This window comes from Oncorhynchus keta, chromosome 4 (genome assembly GCF_023373465.1).
Source record: "Oncorhynchus keta strain PuntledgeMale-10-30-2019 chromosome 4, Oket_V2, whole genome shotgun sequence".
NCBI lineage: Eukaryota > Metazoa > Chordata > Actinopteri > Salmoniformes > Salmonidae > Oncorhynchus > Oncorhynchus keta.
This window is the reverse complement of record NC_068424.1, coordinates 69,284,371-69,302,170: the sequence shown is the minus strand read 5'-3', so window position 1 is coordinate 69,302,170 and position 17,800 is coordinate 69,284,371. Positions and strand designations below refer to the sequence as shown.

The 17,800-nt window shown below is 43.2% G+C and overlaps 1 protein-coding gene across 1 annotated transcript; it reads left to right on the top strand.

The window, feature by feature from the left end:
- Positions 1-14: 14 nt before the first annotated feature.
- LOC118381165 (vascular endothelial growth factor A) lies at positions 15-17,083 on the top strand. The gene is made up of 8 exons (XM_035768131.2): positions 15-1,527; positions 8,069-8,114; positions 8,299-8,495; positions 8,594-8,667; positions 8,767-8,799; positions 11,416-11,496; positions 11,903-12,088; positions 12,275-17,083. Exons 1-8 carry the CDS (start codon positions 1,456-1,458, stop codon positions 12,294-12,296), a joined length of 711 nt encoding a protein of 236 aa, XP_035624024.1. The 5' UTR covers positions 15-1,455; the 3' UTR covers positions 12,297-17,083.
- Positions 17,084-17,800: the final 717 nt, after the last annotated feature.

The following is a 17,800-nucleotide window of genomic DNA, read 5'->3' as shown; positions in this document are numbered from 1 at the left end:
AGAGTGTGTTAATGACTCTCTGGCCTCATGTTGTTTCGCAAGCCCTGAGCTGAAACCACAGGGAAGATAACAGGTCCTGGCATACCCACATCCCCCATCTGGTGTATGAGTGCCCCCTCATAACCCAAACACACCACACTGACAGACTCTTCTTTCAATGTAAAGACAAACCGATGGAAGACAGGGTTCACTGTAGTCTGCTGCTGACAGGTTTTGTAACTGTGACTTAAAGTAGTTGGGGCAAATGTGTTGTTCTTTTCAAATAAATTCACTGGGGGAGATCAGTTACTGCTTGGGGTATTTTGTGTCCTGTCAGTCAGAGAGATCTTGGAGGAGGATTTGAATGAATGATAAAGGGATTTTAATGCAATACAATACCCCTTTAATTGTGTTCTTAGAAAAAAATGTATGGTGTGGCTGAGAAAGTGAAGTGGTAAATGATTGACCGGCTGAATGATTAATTGAAGGGCGACGTTCATCTGTATCCATTGCGCGGGTGCGTCAGTGTCATTTTGAAAAAGTTGGCAGTGCAACGGTTACGCGGAATTCGGAGTGCGTCGAGTGGAGTGCGCCTTCTAATTGTGATCTGAAGGGCAAAGGATATGAGGAACCGATCATGACAAACCAAGAAACGCTGTCAAGGACATTTTCTCTTTATGGACTGCTTTGGCACGACGAACTTCAATATCTTATTCTCAAAAGAGGACATATTGCTTAAGCGAAACGTCATCTATAGGCTCTTTCTCAGAGACACCGCTCTGTATAGGCTACGCAGTGTCATGAAATGTGCGTGTGGCACCGTACCTTATGTGATTCAAGACAGTCGTGTTGGAACTTAAATAAGGGATATTTGTCCTATTTTAACGTTCCTTAAGACAAGGATGCAATATTGAACATTTTCTACTCAAGACTATAAATGGACCTGCAGTCACGCCACCCCTGACGCTCACCCACAGACCGTTTCATGGGTTCCCGACCAACAATGGGCGAACCTAACCGGCTTACATGCCCAGACCTCCGGCTTTAGAATATTGGGGGACATCATTCAAAGTTCACACAACTCTTAGTAAAATAGAGGCAACCAAATTGTATTGCATTGAAAGTGATCGACTGAGATTTATCAAATTAGGCTATTTGTAAGAGGCATCATTTCTGTGCGCTTGATTGCCAAGAATGATTATCGATGACGATAGATTATACGTTGTTACATTGTAGCTAATTACATTGTGTAATTGTTCATTAATTAATCAAGTTACAGTCAATCATTGGAGTGTTTGCCTACTCATTTGCTCATGATTTTTCACGTTCATGCGTAACGGTATGGGAATGCCACCAGCGCTGTCATTTCATAGGATGGAACCTAAGGACAACAGATGGAATATTGATTGAGTGGAGAGAAAAGCAAAACACCAATTAATTGACCAACATTTGGCGTGACTTTTGGTGTACTGCACAATGGGGGTTTTGCTTCAAGTTATTCTAGGAATGTTCCTCTTGCTCTCAAGAATACGCACGTCCCATGCCAAGGTATGTCAAATAACTAACTACACGCTGGTAGACTATTGTCTGCATGGGAATCTACAGAATTTAGATTGTTGTATTTAATTTTTTATTTAATTTTTCCTTTATTTAACCAGGCAAGTCAGTTAAGAACATATTCTTATTTTCAATGACGGCCTGGGAACAGTGGGTTAACTGCCTGTTCAGGGGCAGAATGACAGATTTGTACCTTGTCAGCTCAGGCGTTTGAACTCGCAACCTTCCGGTTACTAGTCCAACGCTCTAACCCTCTGCACTGTTATGCTACAAAGCATTTGGTTTAGTTGAAGGGAAAGTAGAGATAGGAATACAATGAATTTAGTAGCAGTAAAAAAAATATAAAATATCTAATAAAAGTCTATTTTGAACTGATTCTTGTGTATACATTTCCCACTTTTGGAGATTACCACCATGGTCATTGATGGTCTTGTATGGAGATTACCCCCATGGTCACTGATGGTCTTGTATGGAGATTACCCCCATGGTCATTGATGGTCTTGTATGGAGATTACCCCCATGGTCACTGATGGTCTTGTATGGAGCATACCCCCATGGTCATTGACGGTCTTGTATGGAGATTAGCCCCATGGTCATTGATGGTCTTGTATGGAGATTAGCCCCATGGTCATTGATGGTCTTGTATGGAGATTACCCCCATGGTCATTGATGGTCTTGTATGGAGATTACCCCCATGGTCACTGATGGTCTTGTATGGAGATTACCCCCATGGTCACTGATGGTCTTGTATGGAGATTACCCCCATGGTCACTGATGGTCTTGTATGGAGATTACCCCCATGGTCATTGACGGTCTTGTATGGAGATTACCCCCATGGTCACTGATGGTCTTGTATGGAGATTACCCCCATGGTCATTGACGGTCTTGTATGGAGATTACCCCCATGGTCACTGATGGTCTTGTATGGAGATTACCCCCATGGTCATTGACGGTCTTGTATGGAGATGACCCCCATGGTCATTGACTGTCTGAGTTTACAAAGGTTGATAGAATTGTGTGTGGCACCACTCACTCAACTCTGCCATACTGACGGGCTGTACTTTGTAACACAAGGCAGATGTAGGCTACTGTACATGAGTTACATATGGGGACAGATAATAATTTGCCAACACAATAGTCTCCATAAACTTTCAGACACACAATTCTTCACATGGCAGATTGTTTTTATTTATGTCTGGAGTCTTCATATCAAGAACATGTAGTGCCCTGAAGCTGCCCGCACTGATTGTGCTGTGTGGACGTGGGATATATCAGGTTGGAGGTCCTGGGAATCATCCTGGAAATCATGTTGCACTGGGGCCCCCATATCACACACACACACACACACACACACACACACACACACACACACACACACACACACACACACACACACACACACACACACACACACACACACACACACACACACACACACACACACACACACACACACACACACACACACACACACACACACACAGTGTTAGTGGTCACAATGGCTTTTTCTACTCGTCGTCCCCCTGGGAAAGGCTGGGTTAATGGTGGCAGTTAGAGGGTAGAAGCCTCTGATGCTGCAGCTAGCATTGTGTGGTCTGTTGCAAGAGCTTGGCTGGCACTGTTTAGATTACTTGTGTGTGTTTTGAGAAAGCGCAAGTGTGTGTGTCAGAGAGGGAGACAGAGTGAGAGTGTGCCAATGCCTGTGTCGGACAGGATCAGATATAACCAGACTGGGAGGGGAATTACAAGGAACAATTACAAGGAACACACACTTGGGGTGACAGTATCAAATTCTTCTAGGGGCCAGTCTGTGGAGTTATAGCCCATTCTACTCCTTCTAGGGGCCAGTCTGTGGAGTTATAGCCCATTCTACTCCTTCTAGGGGCCAGTCTGTGGAGTTATAGCCCATTCTACTCCTTCTAGGGGCCAGTCTGTGGAGTTGTAGCCCGTTCTACTCCTTCTAGGGGCCAGTCTGTGGAGTTATAGCCCGTTCTTCTCCTTCTAGGGGCTAGTCTGTGGAGTTATAGCTCGTTCTACTCCTTCAAGGGGCTAGTCTGTGGAGCTATAGCCCACCCTACTCCTTCTAGGGGCCAGTCTGTGGAGTTATAGCCCACCCTACTCCTTCTAGGGGCCAGTCTGTGGAGTTATAGCCCACCCTACTCCTTCTAGGGGCCAGTCTGTGGAGCTATAGCCCACCCTACTCCTTCTAGGGGCCAGTCTGTGGAGCTATAGCCCACCCTACCCCTTCTAGGGGCTAGTCTGTGGAGCTATAGCCCACCCTACTCATTCTAGGGGCCAGTCTGTGGAGCTATAACCCACCCTACTCATTCTAGGGGTTAGTCTGTGGAGCTATAGCCCACCCTACTCCTTCCAGGGGCCAGTCTGTGGAGCTATAGCCCACCCTACTCATTCTAGGGGTCAGTCTGAAGTTTTAGCCCATTCTACTCCTTCTAGGGGCCAGTCTGTGGAGTTATAGCCCACCCTACTCATTCTAGGGGTTAGTCTGTGGAGCTATAGACCACCCTACTCATTCTAGGGGTCAGTCTGTGAAGTTTTAGCCCATTCTACTAATTCTAGGGGCTAGTCTGTGGAGTTATAGCCCACCCTACTCATTCTAGGGGTCAGTCTGTGAAGTTTTAGCCCATTCTACTCATTCTAGGGGTTAGTCTGTGGAGCTATAGACCACCCTACTCATTCTAGCGGTCAGTCTGTGAAATTTTAGCCCATTCTACTCATTCTAGGGGTTAGTCTGTGGAGCTATAGACCACCCTACTCATTCTAGGGGTCAGTCTGTGAAGTTTTAGCCCATTCTACTCATTCTAGGGGTTAGTCTGTGGAGCTATAGACCACCCTACTCATTCTAGGGGTCAGTCTGTGAAGTTTTAGCCCATTCTACTAATTCTAGGGGCTAGTCTGTGGAGCTATAGACCACCCTACTCATTCTAGGGGTCAGTCTGTGAAGTGTTAGCCCATTCTACTCATTTTAGGGGCCAGTCTGTGGAGCTATAGCCTGCCCTACTCCTGGAGATGTTTTGTACTGATTGATTTGTGATATGAATGAAACACCAGTGTGATCTGACATGTTTCTTGTTGCTCAGACACTTACGACAGTAAAATGGCCACACACACTTTGGTAAACTCAGAATCAAACTGTGCCAAACCACAAACTGTGGAGAAAGCACGTGGGTGGTGGGGTATGGGGGTGTGGCGATTGAAATGGGGGCAATTGGGCAAAGTCTACATTCCCTCAGCAGTGGCCTTGGTCTACTCAGACCTAATAACGACATTGTGTGTGTGTGTGTGCGTTCTTCCATGCTTGTGAGAGTGTGTGTGTAAACTACATAGTATGTATTTTGTATGTTATTCACCTGGCTAAGGTATTTGATGTCAGTGTAGAGCGTGACAGTGTAGTAGGGGCTGTGAGGTACTAGGGGTCCTCACTCTATATAGGGTTATGAACACATTGACACCAGGGATGTAGTGCTGTCGTAGAGTGGTTCAGTGGTGTTCCCTCATGTTTTTCCATTTGAAAATACACAGAGCTGGTAGAAATATTTCTGGAAAATTAATTTGGATAAATTATATTAAATTACCACTGAAATTCCATGAAAACAATAGAAAGACAAACTATATAAATACTGTATACAGGCTATAGCAGCCTATAGGTAGGAAAATGTTCTTCCCAGTCTTAGCTGTGGTGCAAATGATGAATAACGGTAGCATGTGCAGAGGGTGGCGGGCCTTTGGTTGGAAGCTGGACCACTTTGAGTGGAATAAAGCCAAATCCGATGTAACAAGAACTGCCACAGACAGAAAACTCCAGGGATTGCTGAAACGACTGTCGTCAAAACAGTTTGTTATGCATTTGGGCTCATGTACGACGCACTTCACCTCGCCTTACTGTCCAGATGCCTAGCTTACAGAAACCTACCACCTCTATTGCGTATGCAGACAAACTGAATCCCCACATGAACCTTATCATCACACCAATGAGATCTAGGATCCAAATTCACTGTGTGTCTGCCTTGATGTTCATAAAACTCCACAGAGCCCATCTTGTGCAGTGGAACCCAGAACGACATGTGACCACTTGTTTAGGATGCTGTCCTTTCAGAACTACTATTCGAAGGGTGCTTGAACCACTTAAAATAACCCTCATAACCAAGAGCTGTTGCCGACACCTAATAGTCCAACTCATCACTTACTATTAGATGATCACTTCTCACAATGGTGCTTGTTTAGTAAAGCTAGATCAAAGCTAAATCAATGTCTCGCAAGATCACAATGATTCTGTAGTATTTTACATAACAGAACCAAATATCATCGCATATACTGTATCCCAGTTACACCAAAAACACCTCTTCAGTCATTTCTTATCCGAAGGCGTTCAAAATCAACAGAGCACCATTAGGCAGGATATACAGTTGAAGTCGGAAGTTTACATACACCTTAGCCAAATACATTTCAATTCAATTCCTGACATTTAATCCTAGTTAAAATGTCCTCTTTTAGGTCAGTTAGGATCACCACTTTAATTTTAAGAATGTGAAATGTCAGACTAATAGTTGAGAGAATTATTTATTTCAGCTTTTATTTCTTTCATCACATTCCCAGTGGGTCAGAATTTTACATACACTCAATTAGTATTTGGTAGCATTGCCTTTAAAATGTTTAACTTGGGTCAAACTTTTCAGGTAGCCTCCCACAAGCTTCCCACAGTAAGTTGGGTGAATTTTGGCCCATTCCTCCTGACAGAGCTGGTGTAACTGAGTCAGGTTTGTAGGCCACCCTGCTCACACACACTTTTTCAGTTCTGCCCCCAAATGTTCTATAGGATTGAGGTCAGGGCTTTGTGATGGCCACTCCAATACCTTGACTTTGTTGTCCTTAAGCCATTTTGCCACAACTTTGGAAGTATGCTTGCGGTCATTGTCCATTTGGAAGACCCATTTGCGACCAAGCTTTAACTTCCTGACTGATGTCTTGAGATGTTGCTTCAATATATCCACATAGTTTCCATCCTCATGATGCCATCTATTTTGTGAAGTGCACCAGTCCCTCCTGCAGCAAAGCACCCCCACAACATGATGCTGCCACCCCCGTGCTTCACGGTTGGGATGGTGTTCTTCGGCTTGCAAGCGTCCCCTTTTTCCTCCAAACATAACAATGGTCATTATGGCCAAACAGTTCTATTTTTGTTTCATCAGACCAGAGGACATTTTCCTAAAAGTACGATCTTTGTCACCCATGTGCAGTTGCAAACCGTAGTCTGGCTTTTTTATGGCGGTTTTGGAGCAGTGGCTTCTTCCTTGCTGAGCAGCCTTTCAGGTTATGTTGGTATGTGACTTGTTTACTGTGGATATAGATACTTTTGTACCGGTTTCCTCCAGCATCTTCACAAGTTCCTTTGCTGTTGTTCTGGGATTGATTTGCACTTTTCCTATCAAGGTACATTCATTTCTAGGAGACAGAACGAGTCTCCTTCCTGAGCGGTATGACAGCTGCATGGTCCCATGGTGTTTATACTTGCGTACTATTGTTTGTACAGATGAACATGGTACCTTCAGGCGTTTGGAAATTGCTCCCAAGGATGAACCAGACTTGTGGAGGTCTACATTTTTTTTTCTGAGGTCTTGGCTGATTTCTTTTGATTCTCCCATGATGTCAAGCAAAGAGGCACTGAGTTTGAAGGTAGGCCCTGAAATACATCCACAGATACACCTCCAATTGACTCAAAAGATGTCAATCAACCTATCAGAAGCTTCTAAAGCCATGACATAATTTTCTGTATTTTATCAAGCTGTTTGAAGGCACAGTCAATTTAGTGTATGTAAACTTCTGACCTACTGGAATTGTGATACAGTGAATTATAAGTGAAATAATCTGTCTGTAAACAATTGTTGGAAAAATGACTTGTGTCATGCACGAAGTAGATGTCCTAACTGACTTGCCAAAAGTATAGTTTGTTAACAAGAAATTTGTGAGTGGTTGAAAAACTAGTTTTAATGACTCCAACCTAATTGTATGTAAACTTCCGACTTCAACTGTATGCTTTGATTGAAACAAAATACAAGGCAAATTGTTTGTTCACACCATCTGCTCAAGTTCTGTCACGAGACAGGAATTAAAGAAGACCTAAATGCATATTCCCATGAAACTGATTGAGATCAAATGATTGGCATGGAGATGCAGTTTGGACATTTCACCGGTAAAACGTCAAGAGTTATCATTTACTATTAACAGTGATGATGGCCTATTTTGAAACTAAGTATGCCTAACTTGGTGTTTGAGGGTATTCGAAATCTGAAGTTTATTGAGACGATATGTGTGGACCTAGGCAGACGTAGCAATTGGAGGATGCATTTTATGTATATAATTATATAATGATATTCAATAGGCTGCCTCCGTCAGTGCAAACTTTGATTGAGAAATTATAACGTCATTTAAAAAAAGATGTGCGCTCCCTCACCTAAAAAAGTTGCACAACACCACTGCCTGACACGCCTCTTCTTCTGCCACTCTCCTCTTCCAGCTAGCCCACTGGAGACCTGCAGACACCACCCCCAAATCCAGAGAAGGTACATCCTCTTCCCCAATGTGATAATACCAGCATATGTGAACAGTCTGATGATGAGTAACTATGTGTGTATAAATAACAGATGTGAGAATTAATACTATATTTGTGATGTGTAGTGACCTTGTAAAACTTATGCATCTGAAATGTAAATCTCCCTCCCTCCATCCATCCATCCATCCATCCAGTGCGTCGGTGGTTGGAGGTGTACTCTCGTAGTGTTTGTGAGCCCAGGGATACCCTGGTGGAGGTGTGGCAGGAGTTGCCAGGGGAGACGCATCACCTCTTCGTGCCCTCCTGTGTGTCTGTCCGCCGCTGTGGCGGGTGCTGCTCTGACGAGGCACTGGAGTGTGTGCCCTCACTCACACAAACTATCACCATGGAGGTACACACACACACACACACACACACGCACACGCACACGCACACGCACACACACACAGAATTATTTGTAACTATAGTTTGTGTCTTTGTACTCTGCAGCTAATGAAGACCTCCTTTATGAAGCATGAGCTCATCGAGCTGGACTTCCTTGAGCACAGCCAGTGTGAGTGCAGGTGAGCACACACACACACCACACACACACACAAACCACACACATGGCATATGCATAAATGTATTCTCAGTGTGTCCTCACATAACCTCTCTCCCTTTAGACTAAAACAGGATCTTCAGTCAGCCCCAACCAGGTACAGTACTGTATGTATGTGGCTATCTGTATACACAACCATTCAAAAGTTTGGGGTCACCTCGAAATGTCCTTGTTTTTTAAAATAAAAGCACATTTTTTGTCCATTAAAAGAACATCAAATTGATCAGAAATACAGTGTAGACATTGTTAATGTTGTAAATTACTATTGTATCTGGAAACTGCAGATTTTTTAATGGAATATCTACATAGGCATAGAGAGGCCCATTATCAGCAACCATCACTCCTGTATTCCAATGGCACGTTGTGTTAGCTAATCCATATAATTTTAAAAGGCCAATTGATCATTAGAAAACCCTTTTGCAATTATGTTAGCACAGCTGAAAACTGTTGTGCTGATTTTAAAGAAGCAATACAACTGGCCTTCTTTAGGCTAGTTGAGTATCTGGAGCATCAGCGTTTGTGGGTTCGATTACAGGCTCAAAATGGCCAGAAATAAAGAACCTTCTTCTGAAACTCATCAGTCTATTCTTGTTCTGAGAGATGAAGGCTATTCATTGTGAGAAATTGCCAATAAACTGAAGATCTCGTGCAACGCTGTATACTATTCCCTTCACAGAACAGCGCAAACTGTCTCTAACCAGAATAGAAAGAGGAGTGAGAGGCCCCGGTGCACAACTGAGCAAGAGGACAAATACATTAGAGTGTCTAGTTTGAGAAACAGACATCTCACAAGTCCTCAACTGGCAGCTTCATTAAATAGTACCAGCAAAACACCAGTCCCAACATCAACAGTGAAGAGGCGTCTCCGGGATGGTGGCCTTCAAGGCAGAGTTCCTCTGTCCAGTGTTTGTGTTCTTTTGCCCATCTAAATCTTTTATTTTTACTGGCCAGTCTGAGATATGGCTTTATCTTTGCAACTCTGTCTATAAGGCCAGCATCCCAGAGTCGCCTCTTCACTGTTGACATTGGGACGGGTGTTTTGCTGGTACTATTTAATGAAGCTGCCAGTTTTATTGCTTCTTTTATATTTGATTTTACCCCCTTTGTCTCCCCAATTTCGTGTTATCCAATTGTTAGTAGTTACTATCTTGTCTCATCGCTACAACTCCCGTACGAGCTCGGGAGAGACGAAGGTCGAAAGACATGCGTCCTCCGAAACACAACCCAACCAAGCCGCAGTGCTTCTTAACACAGCGTGCATCCACCACTGAAGCCAGCCACACTAATGTGTTGGAAGAACCACCGTGCACCCAGCGACCTGGTTAGCGTGCACTGCGCATGTCCCGCCACAGGAGTCGCTAGTGCGCGATGAGACAAAGATATCTCTACCGGCCAAACCCTACCTAACCCGGACGATGCTAGGCCAATTGTGCGTCGCCCCATGGACCCCCCGGTCGCGGCCGGCTGCGACAGAGAGTTGAATTGCTTCTTTTGCGAAACGGTTTTCTAATGATCAATTAGTCTTTTAAAATGATAAACTTGGATTAACTAACACAACGCGCCATTGGAACACAGGAGTGATGGTTGCTGATATTGGTTCTCTGTATGCCTATATAGATATTCCCATAAAAAAATCTGCAGTTTCCAGCTACAGTAGTCATTTACAACATTAACAATGTCTACACAGTATTTCTGATCAATTTGATGTTATTTTAATGGACAAAAAATGTCATTTTCTTTCAAAAACAAGGACATTTCTAGGTGACCCCAAACTTTTGAACGGCAGTGTACATTTATAGATACTCGTGTAAATGTTAATTTATGTGTCCTAAACTGTTTATCACATCAAATTGTATGCACCGAATACAACAGGTATTTCACCTTACTGTGAAATGCTTACTTACAAGTCCTTAACCAACAATGCAGTTTTAAGAAAATAGAGTGAAGAAAATATTTACTAAATTAACTAAAGTAAAAAATACAAAATACAGTTTTTGAAGGGTGCTGAGCTGTAGAAAGTTATGATTTGTACAAAACTAAAGTGAATCTAAGGCAAGGCTTTTGACCATACAGAGGGGGAGCTACTTTTGCTCTGTCACAGCCCACCCCTGACCCAGTGGCAGACTGACTAGCTGGCCTTAGACCAACAGAGCTGGTCAACGCCCACAGAGAGGAAAGTTAGGGAAAGGGTGAGAACAGGGGGACAGAGGTCAACGCCCACAGAGAGGAAAGTTAGGGAAAGGGTGAGAACAGGGGGACAGAGGTCAACGCTCACAGAGAGGAAAGTTAGGGAAAGGGTGAGAACAGGGGGACAGAGGTCAACGCCCACAGAGAGGAAAGTTAGGGAAATGGTGGGAACAGGGGGACAGAGGTCAACGCCCACAGAGAGGAAAGTTAGGGAAATGGTGGGAACAGAGGTCAACATCCACAGAGAGAAAAGTTAGGGAAATGGTGGGGACAGAGGTCAACATCCACAGAGAGAAAAGTTAGGGAAATGGTGGGAACAGGGGGACAGAGGGAAAGAGTGAAAGCTAGAAACAGAGACGGAGGCAGACATTTTCTTTTCTAATAAGGCTGTTGGACTCTAAGGGAATCCCCCAAAAATGTAATTTAAGGCAATAACTCAAAACAATCTATAACATATCTATTTGGATTTTGATCTGCTATGGTGATAAATTGTTGTTTGACACTGATTTATGTCTTTGAGTAACAGACCTGCAAAGCCTCTGAGGAAAGGCAGGGAAAGGGACAGAGGAAAATCCAAAAGAAAGAAAATTGGAACTATCAAAACCACGTAAGTTCAACTAAACATGCAACTCATAGAGGTGCCTCAAAATAATAACTGCTAAGTTGTAGCTTCTTTTTCCATTTATAACACTATCATTTAAAAGCTTTATCACAAGTCTAAGCAAGTGTCTGTTTCTCTGCGGGTATGTGTGTTTCTGCCCACAAACATAATTCCTAGAAAATCGCTCTACCCAGAGAGCAGAAAGAGAGAATTTAGTCCTTCTCATTTTTCATCCCTTTTCATCAATTCTCCACTCATCATGCTGTTGTCAGTTATTTGCTGTTATAGGAGTCAGAGTTCACTCAGTGTCTCTCAGACTCATCCATCACTCAGATCAGAAAGCCAACGGTGTCTGTTTAAAGGTTCTGTATTTATTCTAGTCATAAATAGACTATTCTCTTTACCACCCCAGACCCTCCAATCCCCCCACTACCCCATTTCCTCTCCCTACCACCCTGTCTTCCTTGCCAGGCTCCCGATGTACCCCCTGTCCTGGGAGGAAGTGGACGATGGATTTACAGTCTTGTCTGTGTCGCTGCAACGTGACCACAGAGAGCTGCAGTCAGAAAGGGAGGAGACTCAACCAGCACCTCTGCAGGTCAGTGTCCAGTGGCAGCAAACCGCCATCAGAACCAGAGCCATAGAAGTAGTCTGACCACTACCACATTCCCAGTACCAACCGTGACCATGCATCACAACCACATTCAACATGGCTGAACCACAACCAAACATTAGGCATTTGATTAATCTGATCTGAACTTTCTCTTATTTCTTTTTGTTTTAGATGTGAGGCCATGAGGCGGTGATGATCTCTCTCCCCCCTCTCTCTCTCCCCTCTCTCTGTCTCTCCACTGGTTCCAATGTCACTCTCAGCCATGCTTAGCGCAATCCTGAGTACCTCTCTGTCAGGGGTGGGGTGGGGAAGCATATTCCTAAGTACTCCCTTCTGTGTCCCTCCTTGTCCTCCAGAAACACCTTTGGGAAGTTTTCAGACCCCTTGACTTTTTCCACATTTTGTTAGGTTACTCTAAAATTGATAAAATTGTTTTTTTTTTTCTTTATCATCAATCTATACACAGTACCCCAAAGCAAAAACAGGTTTGTAGAATATTTAGCTAATTTATTAAAAATGTAAAACTGAAATATCACATTTATATAAGTATTCAGACCTTTTACTCAGTATTTTGTTGAAGCACCTTTGGCAGCGATTACAGCCTCGAGTCTTCTTGGGTATGACGCTACAAGCTTGGCACACCTGTATTTGGGGAATTTCTCCCATTCTTCTTTGAAGATTCTCTCAAGCTCTGTCAGGTTGGATGAGGAGCATTGCTGCACAGCTGTTTTAAGTTATCTTCAGAGATGTTCGGTCGGGTTCAAGCTATTCCTATGTTGTCTTGGCTGTGTGCTTAGGGTTGTTGTCCTGTTGGAAGGTAAACTTTTGCCCCAGTCTGAGGTCCTGAGCACTCTGGAGCAGGTTTTCATCATGGATCGTTCTGTACTTTGTTCCGTTCATCTTTGCCTTGATCCTGACTCGTCTCCCAGTCCCTGCTGCTGAAAAACATCCCCAAAGCATGATGCTGCCACCACCATGCTTCACTGTAGGGATGGTGCCAGGTTTCCTCCAGACGTGACGCTTGGCATTCATGCCAAAGAGTTCAATCTCGGTTTCATCAGACCAGAGAATCTTGTTTCTCAAGGTCTGAGAGTCTTTAGGTGCCTTTTGGCAAACTCCAAGGGGAATGTCATGTGCCTTTTACTGAGGAGTGGCTTCCGTCTGGCCACTCTACCATAAAGGCCTGATTGGTGGTGCTGCAGAGATGGTTGTCCTTCTGGAAGGTTCTCCCATCTCCACAGAGGAACTCTGGAGCTCTGTCAGAGTGACCATCGGGTTCTTGGTCACCTCCCTGACAAAGGCCCTTCTCCCCCCCCGACTGCTCAGTTTGGCCAGGCTGCCACCTCTAGGAAGAGTCTTGGTGGTTCCAAACTTCTTCCATGTAAGAATGATGCAGGCCACTGTGTTCTTGGAGACCTTTAATGCCTCAGAAATGTTTTTGGTACCCTTCCCCAGATCTGTGCCTCGACACAATCCTGTCTTGTAGCTCTACTGACAATTCCGTTGACCTCATAGCTTTGTTTTTGCTCTGACATGCATTGTCAACTGTGGGACCTCATACAGACAGCTGTCCAATCAATTTAATTTCCCACAGGTGGACTCAATCAAGTTGTAGAAACATCTCAAGGATGATCAATGGAAACAAGATGCACTTGAGCTGCATTTTGAGTCCCATAGCAAAGGGTCTGAATTCTTATGTAAACAAGGTATTTCTATTTTTGTATTTTTAATACATTCTAAAAACCTGTTATTTCTTTGTCATCATGGGGTATTGTGTGTACATTGCTGAGGATATTTGTTTTTGAATCGATTCTAGAATAAGGCTGTAACTTAACAAAATGTGGAAAAAGTCAAAGGGTCTGAATACTTTCCGAAACCACTGTATATACACATGTGCACCAACTGTGTCTAGATCTGTATATGTGCAGTCAGTCAGTCTCATCATCACACAGCTTCTTCAGGCACTTAGTCAACATGTTTAGAAACGCCGTCTCCTGCACAAGGGACAATGATGGGACCAAATGTAAAGCACAGTATTGATGTCCGGTATCATGATGGCAATGTGAGGCAGTGGGTGGCCAGGACGTCAGTTGTGGACCGGACACAATTCAACACTCACACCTCCGCTTCTGTATGAGACATTGGGACATGAAGAGGATTTAGAGATTGATCACAGATTAGATATAACAGACATGTTCATGTTGAGTTTTGTTGTTGTCTTCATAGACACGGTGGGTCAGTGTTGCCCATGAACTGCAGTTGGACTTTTTTTGCAGAAAGACAATGGCAACAGTGATGATGATCCTGGTCTTGAAACACGTGTTATATTTTCTACAGGGAGACTCCGATAGGAGAATGATTCCAGGGTCAAGTCATTAAAGTGCAGTAAAGATATAGAATAGTGAATGGACACACACACACATGGACAAACACATGCACACACACACCAGCTATGTGTATAAAGCCGTCAGGCTGCACCCCCATAGACCAATAGCGAAGTGAGTTGAATAGCTGCATAGACTGTATTTGTGTGGTCTACACATTGATTGGCACAGATGGGTTACCCTGCTGTCTCTCATTCACAGTGTATGGTCACAGGCTGAATCACTAGAGGGTTTTCTGTCATTTGTTTGATTTGGTTTTTGTCTCCATCTTTCTGCTCCAGAGTGAAAGGGCTGTTCACGCCGACAGGGCAGTGAGGGGAATGACAATGATGAAGCCTGGCTATGGTCCAGGGGTTCACACACACACACACACACACACACACACACACACACACACACACACACACACACACACACACACACACACACACACACACACACACACACACACACACACACTTCTAAATAGAAATGAATGCAGGTATCTTATAAGCTTTTGTTTTACATGCAATATAAAGAGTGGAATTAAGTATAACATTTTTAAATCTAAATGTTTTTATACTTCATTTTATTGTATTTGTATAAGTTGTTATATTTTGGCATAATTTTGTCCTATTGACTTAAAAGATGATCTATATTGTGAAATATTTCTTTGTTTTTGTTTGTTCTTAATCCGTGTACATAAAGAGTTCCTCTGGCTGGCCGACTAATACCACTATTTAGACATGAGGCGTCTAAACATATGGACAACTGTGTAGCATTTAAACAGGGAGAGAGTTCTCAATGGTCAAAAAATCGGACACAATATACATTATAATGTGCAACAAAAATATTCACCAGGGAAATGTTGTCACGTAAAAAGAAAACATGTGGTATTATACATCATTATCTGGTGTTTGTATTGTTTTGTGGAACTGAGATGGGATGGGTGTCTGGAACATAACAGATGTATTTACTGATAGAGTTTCTCCTACCCCCATATAGCATGTCACTGGTGAAACAGGATTTGGTCCATAACTATGGTCTATGGCCGTGTCAGAATTGATCAGTGTTTGAACAACTTGGCCATTAGCATGATAAGCAATCTACAGATACAGTTACGGGTCTGTTTACTTTGGGTAGACATCAATCTGAATCAGGGTGGCAGGCTTTCTGTCTGTGAGGGATGCTTAGAGCTGTGTGGGTAAGGATACAGCTACAATATAATATTGGTTAGCAAGAATCTCATTCAACAAACAAAACAAATGATCTCTCTTCTTTCACATCAAGTTTCCATACCTGTTAGCAGTTCTAGAACCCTCCTAATGTAAAACATATTGCAATTCCAGAACCTGAGTGTCACATTCCAAGTGTTATTCCACTGACATTCCTTTTTATATTGTCCTTTTATTTTGAACTCGGTCTGAAATGTTTATTTTCACTAAGCAATAAGTATGGCCTCTGATTCAGAGACTGGGATGAGCATACAAGTATTTTAGCTGAAGTAGCAGATTCCTCTCCAAAAATAATGAGATAAAACTCTGACAACATATCAATGATTCTCCTGAAGTCTGCCTGTTAACAGATATAGCTGAGGGATTTGTGAGCTGTATGTGAAAAGTGTGTTTGAATTCAGGCTCTGAGATTGGTCCTGTGATGGCAGTCAGACCAGACACTATGCAGCTCTACTGAGTATGTCTCCCCTCCCCTCTCTATACATTGAAGCATCTGTGAGCTCCTCTCCTCTTAATGGTGACCTGTGAATGCCAAAACAACCCCCCTGCTGTGTAGTTTGCAAAGCGTCATTGTCAAACATTGTGAGGGTCCACAGGAAACTGTCTGTGAGCCCACTCTCTGAGGGTGTCTCAGGGAGAGTTGGGATATGCAAAAAACACATTTACAATTTACACATGCATATAATACACACTTGTGTATGTGTGAAACAGGACAGATATAACGACCCCACATTATCATTATGAAACTTGCCAGTTACAGAAAGACTTGGAGAAGGGACTATATTCTCCATTCATACAGTAATATACTACAAATATTCATTAAATATCCGACATGAATGTGCTGGTTGCTCCTCTTTTCTGCACGCACTTAGTCTTCCCTCAGCCACTGTGTTGTAGACCCATGAGTTTGGCAAAGCGAGTCTAGAACATACCCTATCTACTGTCTAGGTAGACCTATTCAAGCCCCAACTGTCTTATACTCCGCTATAGCAGGCAGACCCTGACTAAATGTAGATCATAATAATAATACTATATAATGTCTTATATCCAGCCACCATCATGTGTATGACCTAGACCATACTTTAGAATGTCTTGTAATTCATTCCAGCTATACTCCCATGTTACAGAATCTACAATTACAAATGCGTTGTAATGTGTATAACACTGATATTGCTGCTACACCATTTATGCCCTATTTGATGTGTGTGTGTCGCTGTACCATGCCGTTTTGTGTCACAGTATATTATGGCGATTAATCAGTTCAATGTCTATGTAAACAAAGAAGCATACTGTACTGCTGAGGATGTTAGTACTACTAGGAAATGTTCAAAACAAAACAACCATGATACAATGTTCCAGATATTATTAAAGGAAATGTCTTATTTTTCGTAAAATGTTTTGTTATTGGTAGTCTCTCCAATGCTTCCACTGCCCTTCCTGTAAATCTCTTTGATGTCATCCCTCTTTTACCACCATCCCTCCTCCCTCTCTTCTTTTTCATCCCTCTCAGCAGTAATGAAAGATAAACAGACTGATGATTGAAGTGACACCCTGGGAGTGAGGGATGGAGGGATAGTGACACCCTGGGAGTGAGGGATGGAGGGATAGAGAGCGTGTGAGTGACGTGATGATATGAGAAATAATATTGACTCTCCTCCTGAACTGTGCTGAGTCAGCCGTGTGTGTGTGTGTGTGTGTGTGTGTGTGTGTGTGTGTGTGTGTGTGTGTGTGTGTGTGTGTGTGTGTGTGTGTGTGTGTGTGTGTGTGTGTGTGTGTGTGTGTGTGTGTGTGTGTTGCTGAGTGACAATTCTTTTCATCTTCAAACTAGTGATGATAGTATGATTTTATGGGAATATACTCAATCGTCCTCATATTGACTTCACATGTCAGAGGCTGTGAGAGGCAGTGACAGTGCAATTTCCGATAGCAGATTATTGAAACTGGCTTCTGAGAGGAGTAATTCTTTCTCACCCAGTCTCTACATCTCTCTCAGTGATGCAGTTCATCTTTTGGGGCCCTCCCCACCCTGAGATAGACATCTCTCTCTCTCTCTCTCTCTCTCTCCCCCCTTCTAGCTCTTTCAGTGATGCAGTTTGTCT